Genomic DNA, 17,875 nt, shown 5'->3' with positions numbered 1-17,875 from the left:
TAAGTCTTGGTCATACAATGATCAAACACCTTTCCCTTCACCAGTACTTATTTTTCACCACCAAGAACCCCAATATGCCCCCCTTCCTACCCCTCCCAATGCCTGTAAGGCAGATGATTTCTACTCAACTCTCTCTCTACTTTTGCCCGCAATTTCTGTCTGCTTTGTTATCTGCCAATGGCAGTCCTCAAATCAACAATGAAATAATTCACTACACTCAAGCGGACACTCAACACCAAATTATTTATTTGGAATCAGAATAGAAAGAACATTTGACAGAGGAGAGATGTGTTCACTCTGCTACTACTTATCAGTTGTAAAACTGAGAACAAACGACCAGGTAATTTTACATCGTTTCTTCAGGACTGGGGTTTATCAATGACTTCGAATTTGGGTTCTAGAAAGAAAAAGAGATTCCAACTTAGCAGTACTACAATAAAATGCATTCTCTATCTCTAAAACGCTCCAATATTTAAGGCACCAATCGTCTCAATCTTAAGTGTTTGCATGAAAGTTTACATAACTGCTTAAGAGTTATGTGGCACTTACAAGCCAATCTGACTACTGACTGTACAACTGACTTAACATACTATAACATTTACATTGTATAACCACCATGAAAAGGATGCTGTAATCCTCCCCAAATATAGGGGAAATTATCCAGCAAATCATTGGATTCCCAGCACTGAGCCTATAGTATGAAATCTCCACTACCAATAGCAAATATTTACTCCATCTACGTGTCACTGCTATAAACAAGGTTATCATACTAAATGGAGCTGCAATTTAACTCCAAACAATTCATCTTTGTATAGAGGTACAAATAGTCTCACCTTAAAACGCCCCACGACCAAATGTGATCAAATGAACTCACCTTCAAATGTGAAGTTGGGGAACGTATTCATGTCTGCTTTGCCATACATTTGTTTAAGCTTAAAAAGCTCCCGGTCCAGTTCTTGCTGATATTCTGGGCCAGTATCCACAGGGCCTCCAGATGACCTGTTATATAACAAGCAAACAAAAACTCTCCTTAGTAGGCACTAGTTTACTTTTGTAGACAAAATTACTTTTCCCCAATAGCATTTTTAAAGATACTCTGTTGAAAAGGCCACGATGTACAGGTGGCAATATATGAACTGAATACTAAGCCAAGCTGACCCATAGGTCTACCTTGGGAGGCCTGGACTATTAAGACAGGGAATTTCTATTTCATTTTCTGAACAATAAAATGGTAAAACTGTTTTGTGTTATGCCCCCCAACTCCCTTCCCCCCCCAATACTCCAAAACCCCCATTACTAATGACAGCCATTACAACTTGGAGTTATGGTTGGGGCTGGAGCGATAGCACAGCGGGGAGGGCATTTGTCTTTTTGTCTTGCATGTGGCCAACTCGGGTTCGGTTCCCGGCATCCCACATGGTCCCCTGAGCACCCCCAGGAGTAATTCCTGAGTGCAGAGCCAGGAGTAACCCCTGTGCAACACCAGGTGTGACCAAAAAAGAAAGAAAAAAAAAACCTTGGTTTTTTTTTTTTTGGTCATAACCACTGGTTCATGGGGGATATGGGGGATGGGCACTAGGTATACCAGGGGTCAAAATAGGACCCCGCACATACATATAAAACTTGTGCAATACCTTTTAAATGGGGGGTGAGGGGTGGGTATACACCACTTGGCAGTGCTCAGGAAAACTACAGGCAGGATTGAACCAGAATCAACTGCATCTAAGGCAAGTGCCTTAACCTCTGTTCCATTTCAATGGTCCTTGTGCTCTACTTGAGAAATAGCACTGGTCTGATAATTTTGATATACAGCCTTGTACAAAAAGGAGTCAAATTATTCTACCTCCTCAAATGAATAGCATCTCCCAATCCATTGTGATTATTATTAAACCGTTCACTCTCTCTCACCCGCTGCTTAGCTTGGATAGTAGCAAAAAACTATTAATTACCAAGTATCTAAAGTATCAGAGTTCTGCGGCTGGATGTCGCTCAGGGGTAACATGCCTGCCTTCACGCAGAATCAAACTCAGCACCACTAAATAAATAAATATGGATGTATCAGTGGGCTGGAATGATAGCACAGTGGGTAAGGCATTTGCCTTGCATTCGGCCGACCCGGGTTCAATTCCTCCACCTCTCTCAGAGAGACCTGCAAGCTACCAAAAGTATCTTGCCTACATGCAAAGCCTGGCAAGCTCCCTGTGATATATTTGATATGCCAAAAACAGTAACAAGTTGTTGCGAGACATTATTGGTGCCCGCTTGAGCAATTCGATGAACAGGAAGACAGTGCTACAGGATGTATGAGCGTTCCTTATCTGGGGGGACTTTTTATATTTTGTTTTAAGCGAGGGTGCCATATTCACTGGTGCTCAGCTCTTGCTTCTTGCTCTTTACTCAGGAATTACTTCTAGTGGTGCTCAGGGAATCATAGGGTATGCCAGATTGAACCTGGGTCGGTCACCTGTAAAGAAAGAACCCTACCCACTGTTCTATCACTCTGGCCCAGAAGTATCGGTATTCTTTCACTATTCACTCTCTACCACATAACCAAGACCATTTCCCAGTCTCTCTAAAACTTCACTTTCATTTTTATATTTCCAATGCTATAAACAAGGTTATCATCAACTAACATTTGGATTGGGTTTTTTTTCCTGCCTTTTTTCCCTCTTCTCATTTCGTTCTTTCTAATACACTTTAATTTTTCACGTAATCTATAATTGCCTAGTCTACAATTTTTCATATATTGTCTAGTCTATGGGCTGGAGCAATAGCACAGTGGGTAGGGCGTTTGTCTTGCATGCAGCCGATCAGGGTTCGATTTTTCCCCCCTCTCGGAGAGCCTGGCAAGCTACTGAGAATATCTCGCCCGCACGGCAAAGCCTGGCAAGCTACCCGTGACATATTTGATGTGCCAAAAACAGTAACAACAAGTCTCACAAACTGTTGTGAGACATTACTGGTGCTCGCTCGAGCAAATCAATGAACAATGGTAGGACAACGACAGTAACAGTCTAGTCTACAGCTGAAACCCTTCATTTCTTATTCTATCTCCATACTCTACTTGCTGCTTATACTCATGCCTTAGATTCCTAGGAAACAACATTACAACTTCCCAAACATATTTGGAATTTCCTGGTTTTAGTGCCTTGGCTCACATCTTTCTTCCTAAAAACATCCTCCTCCCATTCCTAGTAACCTGTACAATCTCACAGTAACTGCTCACGACTGGCGTAAACCCCTTTGTCTGGAAGTCAACTGAAGGTACTGAGGATTTTAGACAACTTTCAAGAATAACCATGATTAATTTTTTCCAGAGCCATGATTTATAGCTGTCCACTGGATTCTCTAGAACAGCATTTCTCAATGGGGGAGCCACATGGTCCCCAGGAGGCACTGGGATATTCCAAGGGGTCTACTGAACAATTACTGGGGGTAGGGGACACCTACAAGAAAGAAACAAGGTCAGAAGAGTGCCATGGTCAGAAAAATATTGAGCAATAATGTTGTAGATGCCTATGTCCTGAAAAAGAACTGTCAGTGCAAAGAAAAATCATTCTGTTTTCCATCCAAGTCACTTTCCAAAATGCCTCCACCTACAAAAGGGCTTTCCTTCCTATAAAACCCCAAACACTGAATGTGGCCACCATCTGAGCATCTTACACATACTTCCTTGTATTTGCCACTTTACATGCTCGCTAACCCCAGAAGATTTTACCAAATGTAAGAAGATGCAGTATAGTTATTTTTTTTGGAGCTCACCATAATAAACAGTCAAATGTTTTACATATGACTGGCAATCAAAGAGAATAGGAATTGATATATACCACTTTTCCTAAGATTTGGACATTGAACCTGATGGTGGCTAAGGTGATCGTTTATCTTCATTTCATTTCTGGAAGATCAGGTTTTCTTAGACTTACTTTTGTACCACCTCGGTCTTTTGTCCTTTGATATTCCCAGAAATATTTAACAACAGAACATTAAAGAAAAAAAATGCAGCATTTATAATTTCCCCCAAATCATGTCCTAGAAAACATACCAAACTGGGTTAAAATACTTTGACTGTATGTCTCACGTCTTCTTTCACCCGTTAAAAAAAAAAATGTATACGTATACATTTAAAATGTATATAGGGTAGGGCTGGAGGGCATTTGCCTTGCGTGCGGCCAACCCGGCAGAGCAGGGTTCGACTCCTCCATCCCTCTCGGAGAGCCTGGCAAGCTACCGAGAGTATCTCGCCCGCATGCCAAAGCCTGGCAAGCTCCCCGTGACGTATTCAATATGCCAAACACAGTAACAACAAGACTCACAAGAGAGACGTTACTGGGCCCACTCGAGCAAATATCAATTAACAACTGGAGGACAATGCTACAGTGCTACAGGTTAGTCAATATCACAACTTATTTCTCAAATATAGTTCCTAATAATTTCCCAGATGCTATGTCTATGAATACCTGAACTGATAATAAATTGCATTACAATGGCTATACACTTAATGAGATTCTTCCTTGGAAGTGAGGTAAAGGAGATAAAATTCAAAATTAAAATCAAGATGCTTAATAATAATTTTTAGTGGGGGGTTTACTTGGCAGTCCTTGGTAGCTACTCCAAGTTCTGTGCTCAGGAGTTACTACAGGTGATGCCTGGGTACGTATTTGGTGCCCAGGATCAAACTGAGGCTACCACAAGCAGAATGTGCTTTGGCTCTCCAGCTCCAAGACCGTTATCAGCTTCTTCTGGGGTGCCTACATGAACCTCTGAGAGCAGGCTCAGTACAGCAAACCCTGGAGACGCTTCCCAACACTAGTATGCTTCAGATTACCATCTCAAAATGTACATCCTTGGGTGTTTATGTTTATGCTACAGTTGAGGATGGATCCACTTACTGTCGCTTAGTTTTGTATTCCCTGATCTTGTCCACAAAGATTTTCTGGACAGGATCAAGTTCCTTATTAAAAGCCACTGCAGTCACACCAATGTTCCTCCTCAAGTGGACGGAGACAGCGGACTGAAGGAGAGAGGTCAGCCGGAAGAGCCGCTGGAGAATCATGGTGCCTCTGTTCCTGAATGCAAGCGTGAGAATGTTAGACTAAAACAAAAACAAATTTAAAATGTTGTACATACAATTATAAAACATGCCTTCATCATACAGTAAGAATCAAATTCTAATTGCTAAGTACTGAACTGTATCAGAAGCCAGTGAATGTTAAGATCAGTCACCAGACAACATTTCACCCCATCACAGGCGTTTTAGTTCTTAATCAAAAGTCCCAGAGACCAGAAATGCTACAATACAGTTCAAGCATTAGATGCAGAAGGCACAAAATCTGGGAAAAAAAACTTTCTTCTCCAGAAACTTGGGTCTTATACCAAGAATGTCCAGTTAGGGGGATGAAGCGATGGTACAGAGGTTAGGATGCTGGCCTTGCACACTGCCGACCCAGGTCAGTAATTCCTCAGTAATTCCTGAGTGCAGAGTCAGGAGTCACCTCTGAGCATTGTAGGATGGGGCCCAAAAACAAAGAAAATAAAGTCAAATAAGGATGTAGGAAAACTGCCTACCCCAGGAGGATAAAGAACAATGACCGTTGTGGTCCAAAAACAAGCAAAACCCCAGAATACTGGTCCCTAAGGGCCAGGTTCTACATTTGGTTTTGGATCACCTGCTGTTTCTCCCGGCCCATTGCCCACTAGGCTGCTCAGTGACCCCTCCAAGCCATGCCCAGAGGACCATGCAGTGCTGGGAATTCCAATCTGGGCCTCTTGCAAGTAAAATATCTCTCTGTGTCTCTGGTATGATGGGCCAGATTTTTCTGATATCAAAAAAAAAAAAAACAGCATTGAAGTTTTTATTTCACAGGCACACGTTGTGACAAATATGCCAATTACAATGACAGGATTCTTAAGAATTCCAGAATACGGTCTCAGTCAAAGTCCCAAAGAACAAGAAAGTTGTTTGAAACTCAAGGTGGTAAAGGAGAGGGCAAGAAAGGCAGTACAACCTGATCTGTGAAATAATTTGTGAAGGTGCTCCAAGTCTGAATTCTAAAGAGGACTTTTAGACACCTCCCAAACCCCTCTAAAGGTAAAAACACAAAATTTTCTAAGCAAAAAGTTAGTATTAGATTGGACTGGATTAGAGAGTGATCACAGTGAAGATGTTAGGGTCTGGAAGAAGGAATACTAAAACATTTCAAACAGAAGCCAACAGGAATTCCAAAAGCAACAGATAAGATTATACACAAAAAATGTCCTTCAGACAGAAAAAACCGGAGTCCATAAAACTGAAAGGGCTTTCCCAAACCCTATATTGGAAGTGACCAAACACCCACACGTCTTCAGAGCCAGACAAAATTCCTTAAGGGTCAAGTGTAACCCTAATGTCCTTCCCATGTCCCCTCTCTGCACAAGAACCTATCAACCACATGACTGTCACACAGGGCTTCTACTTTTAGAGTATGGCTTGAGGACCAGAGCTGGAGCACAAACTGTCACTGATCAATCATACTAATAATATAGAGATTTGGAACAAACACTTAGTAGAAATTTCACTACTGATCTAACCATTTCTTCCACCCACTTAATAAAAATGAGTTTGTCTATTCATTGCTTTGTTTCATCTTCCATCTCAGGTAATCCATAATCACAAGGAGAAAATGGCCCTTTCCCCTGAGTTTGAGAAGCACTAAGCTGGGAGACAGTGTGGCCCAGTGACTCTCACAGAGGGGTGGGAGTGTCCTCCAGGATATGCGGCAATTTCTGAGACCTTTTCGGTGTCCTCTCGGGAAGCGATTCCCAGAGCTAGTGAGTAAAAGGTCAGAGCCGCTAACGCCCGGGATGATGAGAACAGCAGCCTTCCTGCACCAAGGACGGCCGGTCCAACAGCAGGTCAACAGAGCAAGGGTGAGTGGCCCTGGAACAGCACAAAACATCTGCTGCATCAAACTACAGAGTCCCAATACTCTTCTCCTGCCAGGATAAAAGGACACTTGTTGGAAGGAATTAATCATCTACCACTCTCACAACCCTTCAGAGAAAAATACTGAGAGGACGCCAAGCAAACAGCAATAACCTCAAGGTACTAATTCCTAAGGCTCCCACTTTTACCTATGCAAAACGAATCTTGGTGGTGTCTGGCCGAACGGTACATAGAGGAAATCAGATGGGAAAACATGTATTTTTAAATTGTGCAATTTGATGTCTATTTTTCCCGTCTGGCAAAAAATAAAATAAAACCAGTATTCTTTGACACTGAGCAATTAAGGTCCTCTAACATCCATTCAACCCTGGGTATTCCGCAGAGCACGTCCCCTCTGGACCCTAAACGTCAGTTTTAATAATACTAAAAGGCGGTCTTCTCTCTCAAAGGCCTAAGAAAACTTCTTAAAAATTGCCAGTATCCCTAAGGACTTCTGTCCATTGTGATCCACTAAAAAATCATACGACGACTAAAACAGCATGGGCAAATGTATCCTGAGCAAGGACACGTCTCAAATCCTTCTAACTTGGGGGCCGGAGCGAGAATACAGCGGGCAGGGTATTTGCCGTGCACGCTGCAGACCCGGGTTCAATCCCCAGCATCTCATATGGCCCCCAAGCAAGTAATTCCATATGGCATTACTCCTGAATGGAATTACTCCATTCAGGAGTAATTCCTGAATGTGGAGCCAGGTGTAACCCATGAGCATCGCCGGGTGTGACTCAAAAAGAAGGGGGAAAAAAAAAAAGTCCTAACTTGGGTCTATTCTTCCAACCGTATCCAAGTCCCTCCCCCTGTGAACTGTCCTGCATCATGCAGAAGATGTGTCTTCTGCACAGCACAGACCAGATGTAAAACACCAACTCTGATTATCTGCGTTATTGGGGGGTGGGGGGGTAGGTTGGGGGGGGTTCCACAAAGGACTATGGACCGGCAAGTGATACTGATCAGCCAAACTGGGGAAGGGACCCTCAGAAAAGGGAGGGAGGGAGAGAAAGAGGAGGAGACAGGGGGAGGGTGCGGGAGGGGGGGAGGGAAGGGGGAGGGAAGGGGGAGGGAGGGAGGGAGGGAGGGAGAGGGAGAGAGAGACAGACAGACAGACACACGCTCTTTTGCCGCAGTAACTAAAAAGCCCAGGCTCGGCGCCCCAGTGCACTAGCTGGAACCAACTTTCCCCTTTGGGCACCGAGTTGCTGGAGCCTCTGGCCGAAGTCCAGGCCCCCAGCGGCCCCGCGGTGCACGGCCAGCATTTTCGGTGCGTTTCTAAGCTTTTGAGTCACTGCTGTCGCCCGTTTCCCGTGGTGGGTGGGGGGGTCTGAAGAGACTGAAGCGCGTTCGCGCCGGGCGCACTGTGCCCGCGCGCCGTGACCTTGCTTCGACCCGACTCCGAGTCCGGGTCACCCCTTCCCCCCCGCCGCTCCCCGCGTCCCCGGGGACCACCCGGCTCGCTCTCCAGGCCACTCCACGAGGGCGCCCGGCTCGGCCTCCCGCGACCGGGCCTGCGGGACCCCTGGGCGGTCCGAGCCAAGCGGCCCGGGGCGGACTGCTGCACTCGCCACCGGGGCAGAGGTCAGTTCCTAGAGGGGCCGGGGAGGAGCAGAAATCCAGAATTCAGGTCCCCAGGGGCCCGGTCGCTCCAGCTTCCCTTCAAAGTCACCTTGCACGCGACGTCCGAGAGCCAGAATCGAAGTCCCCAGAGGCCCGGGCGCTCCCGGCTTCTCCTCCCACTCACCTTGCACTCGGGCCCGAGCTGCCAACGCCGCCGCCGCCGCCGCCGCTTCCGCCGCCCGACTTCCGGTCCAAGCTCCGCCCCGGCCCGCCCGTTCAACGCCTCCGGGGCCGCCGCTGCGGGCGGTCGGCACTCACCGGACCGGAAGCTTCTCGGAGACACTCCGCGACCGGACCGCTCTAGGCCAGACGGGAAGAGGAAGTGGAGCGTAATTGCTTCCGGGTACCCCGGCCGAGCCTCCGCTATTTTCATTCAGCCGAACTAGACTAGCTTTTTTTTTCCCTCTTCTTTAAACTTCGTGGTGTACGCTTGCGCCCTTCGGCTCGCCTTTCCCCAGCTTCAGTCCTCACAACCGCGAGTCGAATAGCCCTGTGCCTGTGGGTTGTCGAAGTATAGGATAGTGCAGGGAAAGTGAGAATGTCAAAGCATCGGGTCGCTGCGTTCGCAGGAGCCTCGCGAGTTTCCGTTGCTCCGGGGGGGGCGCTGGCGCGGAGCCTGCTGGGAGTTGTAGTTCTAGGCGCGGGGTTGGGGGCGGGGCTGGAGTTTGTCTGCACCGAATCCGCGGGAAGAGCCCAGGTCTTGCTGGGAGAGAAGGTGCACGTAAAATCCCGCGCTCCCGCGCAGTTTAAGTTCTCTGCAGTCCTAAGTTCCAAAAGGCAGGGTGGAGGGAGCCCAGTGAACCATTAGCAACTCTTGTACTTTTTTTTTTTTTTTTTGCTTTTTGGGGTCACGCCCGACGATGCACGGGGTTACTCCTGGCTCTGCACTTAGGAACTACTCCTGACGGTGCTCCGGGGACCGTATGGGATGCCGGGGATCGAACCCGGGCGGCCCACGTGCACGGCACACGCCCTACCCGCTGTGCTGTCGCTCCAGCCCATACTTTATTCTACTTTTTGCTTTTTGGGTCACACCCAGAGATGCTCAGGGGTTGCTCCTGGCTCTGCACTCAGGAATTATACCTGCAGCGCCTGGGGGACCATATGGAATGTCAGGTATCGAACCCCTGTCGACCACATGCAAGGCAAACGCCCTACCCATTGTACTATCACTCCGGCCCCCATACTTTATTCTTTATATTCGGTTTGGGGGCCACCTGTGCAGTGCTCAGGGATCGTAGCTCTTGATGGTGGGGATCAAACATGTCAGGGAATGCCTTAACCCCTACTCTCTCTTGGTCCACTTTAGTGAACTATGTCTAAGCAATAACTGCCTTGTTACGGCTTGTTCAGGTTTTCCACGCTTATTTTGTACATACTCAGGCACTCCGTGAACGTCAGTGAATTTTACCTGCATTGCATTTACAGAAGCATTTGTCAGGAAGGGTGTATTCCGGTTAAGTGGCAAGATTGAGGAGTTAGGGGCATCACAAGAATATATGAAGGGACTACAACTGTACCTCATGGTGTTTCACTAATAAAAATAAATAAATAAATATTTAAAAAAGAAGAAAAAAAAGAATATATGAAGGGAATAATAAAATTTATTTTACTGAGTTTTTTCTTTTCGATCTTTATAAAACTTCAGACCTATAGTGAGGCAAGCAGGTAGAGAGGGAAGAGGGCCGGTGGCAATGAAATTCCTGGAAATGAACAAAACTAGTATCCCAAGGCTGCAAAATGCCCACCTGCCTGTTGTGAGTATAGGAATTAAAGTTTGATAAAAACCTTCACCTGGTGCCAACACAGACCCTGAGGAAGCTGGACCACCCCACCCACACCTACACAGAGAACAGACTTCAGCAAAGACAAAGACTGTGATGAGGGCCAGAAAGGAAGAGCCTTTCCTTTATATTGGTGTCAGATAACTCTTCTGTCTGCAGGAAACTCGGGCCAAGACTACCTGAGGAATATCCACATAAAAGCCGGTATTAGGGGACAGAGCGATAGTACAGTGGGTAGGGCGTTTGCCTTGCATGCGACTGACCTGAGTTCTAGTTCCTGACATTCCATACGATCCCCCAAACACTGCCAGGAATAATTCCTGAGTGCAGAGCCAGGAGTAACCCCTGAGCATCACTGGATGTGACCCAAAAAGCGAAGGGGAAAAAAAAAAAAACCCAGTATTAGGTATTGAAGGCCTGGGGATGAGAAGGGCTCTCTGCTCCTTTGGAAAAACCTGCATTTTCTCTTGAATGCATTATTCTCTCTTTCCCTCCCTCCCTCCCCTTCCTCCAAATAAAATCTGTTTTTTACTTTACTGTTGGTCTCCTCCTGAAATTGTTTTCTGTGAGAAAGGCGAAGGCCCCAAAAGGCCTGGGGTAGGCCTAGGACTGACTTTCCTGTAAAGAGCAATTCCACACCCCAACCTGAGTCCAGGGCTTTCTGAGAAATCTGGTGGTAAGGATTAACCCTGCTGTGCAGAGCAAGTGGCGTCAGGTGTGGCTACCCAGTGGGCTGGCCAGACTTGAGGCCTGTGCTAATTCCAGACTTGGTCAGTCCTCCTTGATCAGGCCTCGCCTTCCCAGCCAGTCCCAGGGTGGCAGAGGTGGGTCAGGAGGAAGCGTGGCTATCTTTCTCCTTTCCACTTCACATAAGTCACCCCAGGGACCACACTGGCATCACAGGGAAACTGATGGAAAGTTCTACCATCACCAATGACCCTCTTTTTGGGGTCATGTGAGACTTTCTCTAGACTTGCAAGAGCACTTTTTCTCTCCCCTTTCCCATCTTTCCCTATTCCCCCAGCAAAGATTATTTCATTTCTTCATCTGTTGAGAGTATTTGTCCTCTTGGGAAACTGCAGTTGGTCCTGCAGGTACTTCTCAACTACGCTTTTCTTTATGTGTCTTTTATTGTCCTGTTAGGGAAAAATACTGTCCTGGACTTTGTAAACAGTACACTATCTTTTCTTCCAGAACGTTCAGTTCTGGTTTGTGAAGTATTTGAACCACAGGTTAGATTCATCTGGGAGAAACCAGGTATCTATCAGAGGGGAACCCACGAGGAAAGGCACCAAGCAACATTCTCCTGTTTTCTGAAGTTATTTACTTAGGATGCTGTGGAATCGGTACCAGAAAGGCCTAAAACCTGCTCAAGCTCTGTTATAAAACATTTGGACAGTTTCCCAAAGCATCTTTCCACTGCATCCAGGCTAAATTTAGACAACTGAAAGCAAAAGATTAGTTCAGAGACTACATTTAATTTGTTGTCCCCAACCCCACCCCAAAAAAGTGTTCAGAATTCCTTCTTTTTGGTTTTGAGAGTCAGTATATGTAATTTTGGGGGGGGGGAGTTCAAGTACAGAAGACATTTTATTTAAAGGTCTCCCCTTTTTTGCTGTGTTTATAAGTCTTTAGGACAATCTCTTTAATGACTGGCTATTTAACCATATGTTTTCCTATTTTTCCAACGTTCTGAGAATTTTTCTAGGTTTTCTAATGCTTTCAAATTTTGGTTATGGAGATGCGAACATAATGCTAAATTTTAATATAAATAAGACAGCATTTTACACTTTGTAATTCATTGTGGTATGATAGCTTTCTAAACATTCTCCAGTGTGTATTCTTGGCATATCTGGAAAATGCCACCATAGTCCTGTTCAATATCTTCCCATCCTATTCTTGCCTTTCTATTTAATCCAGTTTCCAGGAAAGGAGAATCTCTAGTTCTTTCTGTATGAAAATTGCCTACTACTTCCACCCCATTTCTTTTAACTTTCACAGTTCTGTTGAGAGTATATAAATTCCATAGTTATATAAGATGTTTTGTCATTGATAGTGTTAAATTTGTTTCTTAAAATGTGCATCTATAATTTGTGGTTAAATTATTTCTTTTTTGTCGATAGAAACATGGAGAAAATAATTATGAGAATTTTCCACCTGAGTGAAAGCGAAGACTTGACTTTGAAGTATAAAAAAAATTGATGTATTTTATTATGTAAAGATCCTGTTAGTGATACTTCTAGTAGCAGTAGTGAAACTATAGAATAAAAGAGATGAAGACTTGAAGTCACTGAAGGTGAAACCAAAATTTGTCAGAAGACATAGATGAATGTTGTTATGGTACATAAAAATTTAGTTTCCAATATAAATTTTAGAATATGGCCGAGCGTTATTCACTGGGCCATAAGTTCTTTGAGTTTTGGTTTGATCACTTAATTTTTGGGTTGCGGATCACACCCAGTGATGCTGAGGGCTTCCTCCTGGCTCTGCACTCAGGAATTATTCCTGATAGTGCTTGGCGACCATGTGAGATGCCGGGGATTAAACCTAGCTCAGCCTTGTGCAAGGCAAGCTCTCTACCCACTATTTTATTGCTCTGGACCTCCACTGAGTATTGTACATCGTATGTATTTTTTTTCATAAATACCACTTAGAATTTTTAGGGGGTGAGGGGGAATGAAAGTATTTAGGCATGAAAAAAACTGCTAATAGATGGTTTTCATGCATAACACAGTCCTGCAGTGTCCCACTGTATATCACTGCCCCCCCCCATCCCAACTCCCCCACTTCCGTTCCCACTCACTTTCTTCCCACGTGGTAAGTTTCCTATAGTCCTACTTTGTTTCTTTACGTCCCTCATAGGAGAGAGTTGAGTGTCTTTCATTCTGACCAACATTCAGTATAATACTCTCCAGATCCATCTGTGTAGCAACAAATTAAATGATTTCATCTTTTCTTATAGCCTAGTAGTATTCTATAGTATATATGTACCATGGTTTCTTTATCCTGTCAGCCGTTTTTAGGCACTTGGGTTGTTCCCAGATTTTTGGCTATTGTGAATAGCATTGCAATAAACATAAGAGTGCAGATGTCTTCTGAGAGGTTGGATAAATATTTTTAGTCAGACTAGATTATCAATCATAGATATGTGATAGAAAATGTAAAAGCTTTTATTCCTTCGTTGGGAGGAAATAAATGCAAAAGGTTTCATTGACTGGGAATTACTTGACTTAAAGTTACGAAAACAACGATCCCTTACAATTAGTTTCACAACTTAGCTATCTACTTTGGAACATATTCATAACTGTTCAAGATGTTTTGTAACTATCTTGAAAACAATTGTTGACCTCAGACAAAGAATCTACATGACAATATTTTCTTATTTGACTAATTTCTGGAAAAGAAATGAGTCAAGAAAGCAATCAAATCTATTCCTAACATCTGTTAGTGTAATGCTGATGTCAGCCAACATTTTTATTTCCTTAAAAGAACTACTGTGTACAAATTAAAATATATAAAACAGTTCTAAGACTTGACGAGATCAGGCGCGTTCAGGGTGGTATGGCCGTAGACGGTTCTAAGACTTGAAAGGCTAAATCAGGGTAGAAATTTTGTAAATCTTTTTTTAAAACTTTAGAAATTGTTCTAAAAGAGAGAAGAAAAGTGCCTGCCCTAGAGTGTGTGTGTGTTTGTGTGTGGGGGCGGGGGAGCAGAGAACATTGGTGGTGGTAAATGTACTCTGGTGAAGGAACTGGTGTTGGAACATTGTATGACTGAAACCCAGTCATAAACAACTTTGGAAATGTGTATCATTGTAATTGAATTTAGGAAGGGTTCTAAATAGGTTTAAACTGATTCAGCATTAGGGACCACACAGTTTAACTGTTTTTGTCTAACTGAAAGCTAAACTTGAATTGAATTAAGAACCAAAGCAGCTGGGAGAAAGAAATTGAAGTGACCAAAAAAATTATTCAAATACCAGAAATTCTAATCATTTATTAAAAAACTAAGCCCTATTATCTGTTTTGTGTTCATAGTTTTGTCAATTTAAATAATTTTTCAGTATTTGAGACCCCTTTTCCTCCCATATATGTGTGTATATATATATATATATATATATATATATATATATGAACACTGTCCTCCCTTTGTTCATCGATTTGCTCAAGCAGGCCCAGTAACGTCTCCATTGTGAGACTTGTTGTTACTGTATTTGGCATATCGAATACATCAGGAGTAGCAAACGCTCTACTGCATGCAGCCGGCCCGGCTGAGCTGGGTTCGATTCCTCCGCCCCTCTTGGAGAGCCTGGCAAGCTACTGAGAGAATCCCACCTGCATGGCAAAGCTTGGCAAACTACCTGTGATGTATTCGATATGCCAAAAACAGTAATAACAAGTCTCACAATTTGTTGTGAGACGTTACTGGTGCCCGCTCAAGCAAATCGATGAACGATGGGAGGACAGTGCTACAGGACAGTGCTACAGTGTTATATATATATGTGTGTGTGTGTATATATATATATATATATGATATAATTAATTAAAATTTCTGAACTGCTGTTTTCCATAGAATTTTGAAAGTGCTTTTTGAAAATTTAAGCAATCTCTGAAAAGCCATTCTTAGCTTGCAGAAAACTAGAATTGAGAAAAGGGAGAACTGATTATCTTGGTTTTGAATCTTCCAATCTCAGATTGGACTAATGTTTGCCTCAAAGGAATGAAGCCTGTGCATACTTAAGAAAATAGACATTCTTTGAAGTCATTTGAGTTAAAAAAATATGATGTGGACAGAACAAAGGTAATTTTGTTTTTCTTTGCTGAGAGTTCCCCCTCGGCTGGTTTCTAGGGAGCATGAAGCATCATCATTTCATCTAAAAAGTGTAGATTAATTTCAAACTCACAAGAAATGTTAGTCATACTGCAAAGTTTTCTGAGGACACTAATTTGCATATTGATAGGGGATAAAAGGCTTTCAAAGGGTAGGTTGAACGTTTCAGGAAATAATTGTTTAGAATCAGAATCATTGGCAGGATCTGGGGTCGGACCAATACCGTGGTACACTCGCAATGCACACTGCTGTCCCAGGTTCCATCCACGGCGTCCCACATGGCCCCGTGAGCATCGCCAGGTTTGCCCTCATCCCACCCCCCAAAGGTAAAAAAGCTAGCATCGTAGAAGACTAATTTATCAACAGGGTACACAGGAATTATTAAAGAAGTGATGCCGTAAAAAAGCATGACCCTTTTTTCTCTCCAGAGGTGTAACACTATTTTATGCTTTGATGTTGATTTGATAGTCTCAGATCAGCCAAGTTCTGTTCTCACTAGTCAATGAAAGGAGCAGGTTGTACTTGGTGTTATTTTGTGCTCACCTCATCTGGTGTAGAGCCACTTCTAATTTTGAAGAACCTGTTGATAGCTGACAAAAGAGACCCTTCAGCCCTGCTTCTTCGAATCTAATGTGGAAGAAGTGGTCTTCTTTGGATATTTGTTCAAATACAAAATTAATATTTGTTCAGATACAATTTTTTTATTTGTATCGCTTAGCAAAAAAAAAAAACATTAAAATGATTTGTTTAAAATGTTGTTGTGGTATCAAGCTTAACTGCCTCAATGTAGCTTGCTAAGGTTTGTTACAGGAAATTTACTGCAGTTAAATAAACTTTTCCTGGAACTTCAAAGGAATCTTAGTTTTTGTATGAACAGGATGAGCAAAGAGGATGGAATCCAGTATCTGTCTGCCAACCGCTTCTGGTTGCCAAATGGAAACCTCTAAGTGTAAATATTTTTGAAGTACACTTCACTCAGGCTTTTTAAGAGTGTCAGTTTTTTGTTTGTTTTGTTTTTGGTCTGGAGCCACACCCAAAATTTCTTATTCCTGGCTATGTGCTCAAGGATCACTCCTAGCAGGGCTCAGAGGGACCCTGTGTATGGCTGGAGATCAAATCTGGGTCGTCTGTGTGAAAGACAGTCACCTACCTTCTGTCCTATTTCTCTAGACCCTTTTTTTTTGCCCTCACAATTTATTTTATCTCAAAAGTACAATACCCACATTTTACCACTGTTGCCACGTGAGCTCAGCTATAGGCCCTGCTTCAGAGACTCATGAGTAAATCTCAAACGAGATTAACTAGCCACACAAATTTCTCAGACCTGGGTTGACCTTGGAAGAACCACATCCCTGCTCTGCTGAAGCCCCGGCTGCAGAACTCACACCCCAACAGCTGACCCCATGCCTACAACTGGATTCCACCACCTCACAGTGCAGAGATACCAAACTGCCAAAAGTTTCAGCTATACCAGGGTTTTTTGGCTGTAAACTCTAGGCTTTCTCTGAATAGGAGTGGGAACCTCCCCCACAATTCCTCCACATCCAGTACTTAAGGGAGCTGCTGTGTGTAAACCCAGTTAAACCTGGATTTTCTGTAGGAACATCTCCAAACCATTACATCCCAGTAGGAGCACACCAGATTGAATGGGAATGAATGTAAACGCCAACTTATCTCTACTAACAGAAATCCACAGAAGGCTCAACTAGCAACAAGAGCTTAGTAAACCCTCAGACAAGTACTTAATTTACTCATTGTGGGATACAACAATTTTCACAAAATGCTCTCTTACTGAAGTGAATTTTGATCATTCCCTTGGTCATTTATGGTAAGAAGCAACATAAAATAAATGATTGTTCACCTGTTACAGGAGGAGGCTTGAGGGGTTGTTGGGAAAAATGGAGACAATAATGGATGGAAAGTCACAGTGGTGGTGAGATTGGGGTCAGAATATTGAATGCCCCCATATGCTACCTGAGTCCATGTGCTGCTTATGCCCACGTGGCCAAGCACATGTGGTGCCTGAGCCCTGTGTCACCTGCATCTTCCCTTTTGGGATGTGTACTTTCATGCTTTCCTGTCTAATGCTGGGATGTAGGGGCTCTCTCTGCCCTTGGAGAAGCCCGCATTCTCTCTTGAGCACGTTACATACATACTCTCTCTGTCTCTCTGCCTCTGTCTCTCTCTGTCTCTGTCTATGTCTCTCCTCCTTCACACTTTCAAAAACCCTCCAAATAAAATGTTTTACTTCAAAAATAAAGAATATTGAATGCCTATAACAAATGAACAGCTTTGTAAATCAAGTCTTTAATGTGTGTGTGTGTCTGTGTATGTGTTTGGGGAGTGGGGGGGCAGAGTAATAAAATTACAAGTACAATAGTTTTGACCAGAGGTAAGCCTTATTAAACTCTTTGCTGTTTGATCTTGTTTTGAATCATATTTAATGACTTTGTTTTGAGACTGTACCCAGTGGTGCTCAGGGCATACTCCTGGCTCTACACTTAGGATCACTCCTAGTCAGAACCATATGGGGTGCCAGGGATCAAACCCAGGTCAGTTGATGCGAGACTAGAACTGCTTACTATCTATTTAGCTCTTAATGACATTTTTTTTTATTCAGGATAGTGCATATTATGATAGATGAGCCTTAATTATATTATTCCAGGTTGTA

General features: G+C 43.6%; 1 protein-coding gene across 2 annotated transcripts; it reads right to left on the bottom strand.

Moving 5' to 3' along the window:
- Window positions 1-224: 224 nt before the first annotated feature.
- Window positions 225-8,841, bottom strand: ATP5PF (ATP synthase peripheral stalk subunit F6). 2 transcript variants are annotated; one of them, XM_056109382.1, is made up of 4 exons: window positions 8,715-8,841; window positions 4,890-5,066; window positions 875-999; window positions 225-397 (listed from the first exon to the last, which is right to left on the bottom strand). In XM_056109382.1, the coding sequence occupies exons 2-4, from the start codon at window positions 5,051-5,053 to the stop codon at window positions 360-362; spliced, it is 327 nt and encodes a 108-aa protein (XP_055965357.1). In that variant the 5' UTR covers window positions 5,054-5,066; window positions 8,715-8,841; the 3' UTR covers window positions 225-359. The 2 variants fall into 2 exon arrangements, with proteins under 2 accessions (XP_055965357.1, XP_055965358.1); XM_056109383.1 differs by having other exon boundaries at window positions 8,640-8,762.
- Window positions 8,842-17,875: the final 9,034 nt, after the last annotated feature.

This window comes from Sorex fumeus, unplaced genomic scaffold (genome assembly GCF_029834395.1).
Source record: "Sorex fumeus unplaced genomic scaffold, SorFum_2.1 ptg000265l, whole genome shotgun sequence".
In the NCBI taxonomy this organism is placed as follows: domain Eukaryota; kingdom Metazoa; phylum Chordata; class Mammalia; order Eulipotyphla; family Soricidae; genus Sorex; species Sorex fumeus.
This window is presented reverse-complemented; position numbering and strand designations above follow the sequence as displayed.

What these genes read in the sequence shown, in the direction of transcription:
- ATP5PF (XM_056109382.1), bottom strand. Translation starts at nt 5,053, where the DNA reads ATGATTCTCCAGCGGCTCTTCCGGCTGACCTCTCTCCTTCAGTCCGCT. An exon ending in GAATACAAAACTAAGCGACA is followed by an intron (nt 1,000 to 4,889) that starts GTAAGTGGATCC and finishes GTTATATAACAG; the next exon opens with GTCATCTGGAGGCCCTGTGG. An exon ending in CCCCAACTTCACATTTGAAG is followed by an intron (nt 398 to 874) that starts GTGAGTTCATTT and finishes TTTTCTTTCTAG; the next exon opens with AACCCAAATTCGAAGTCATT.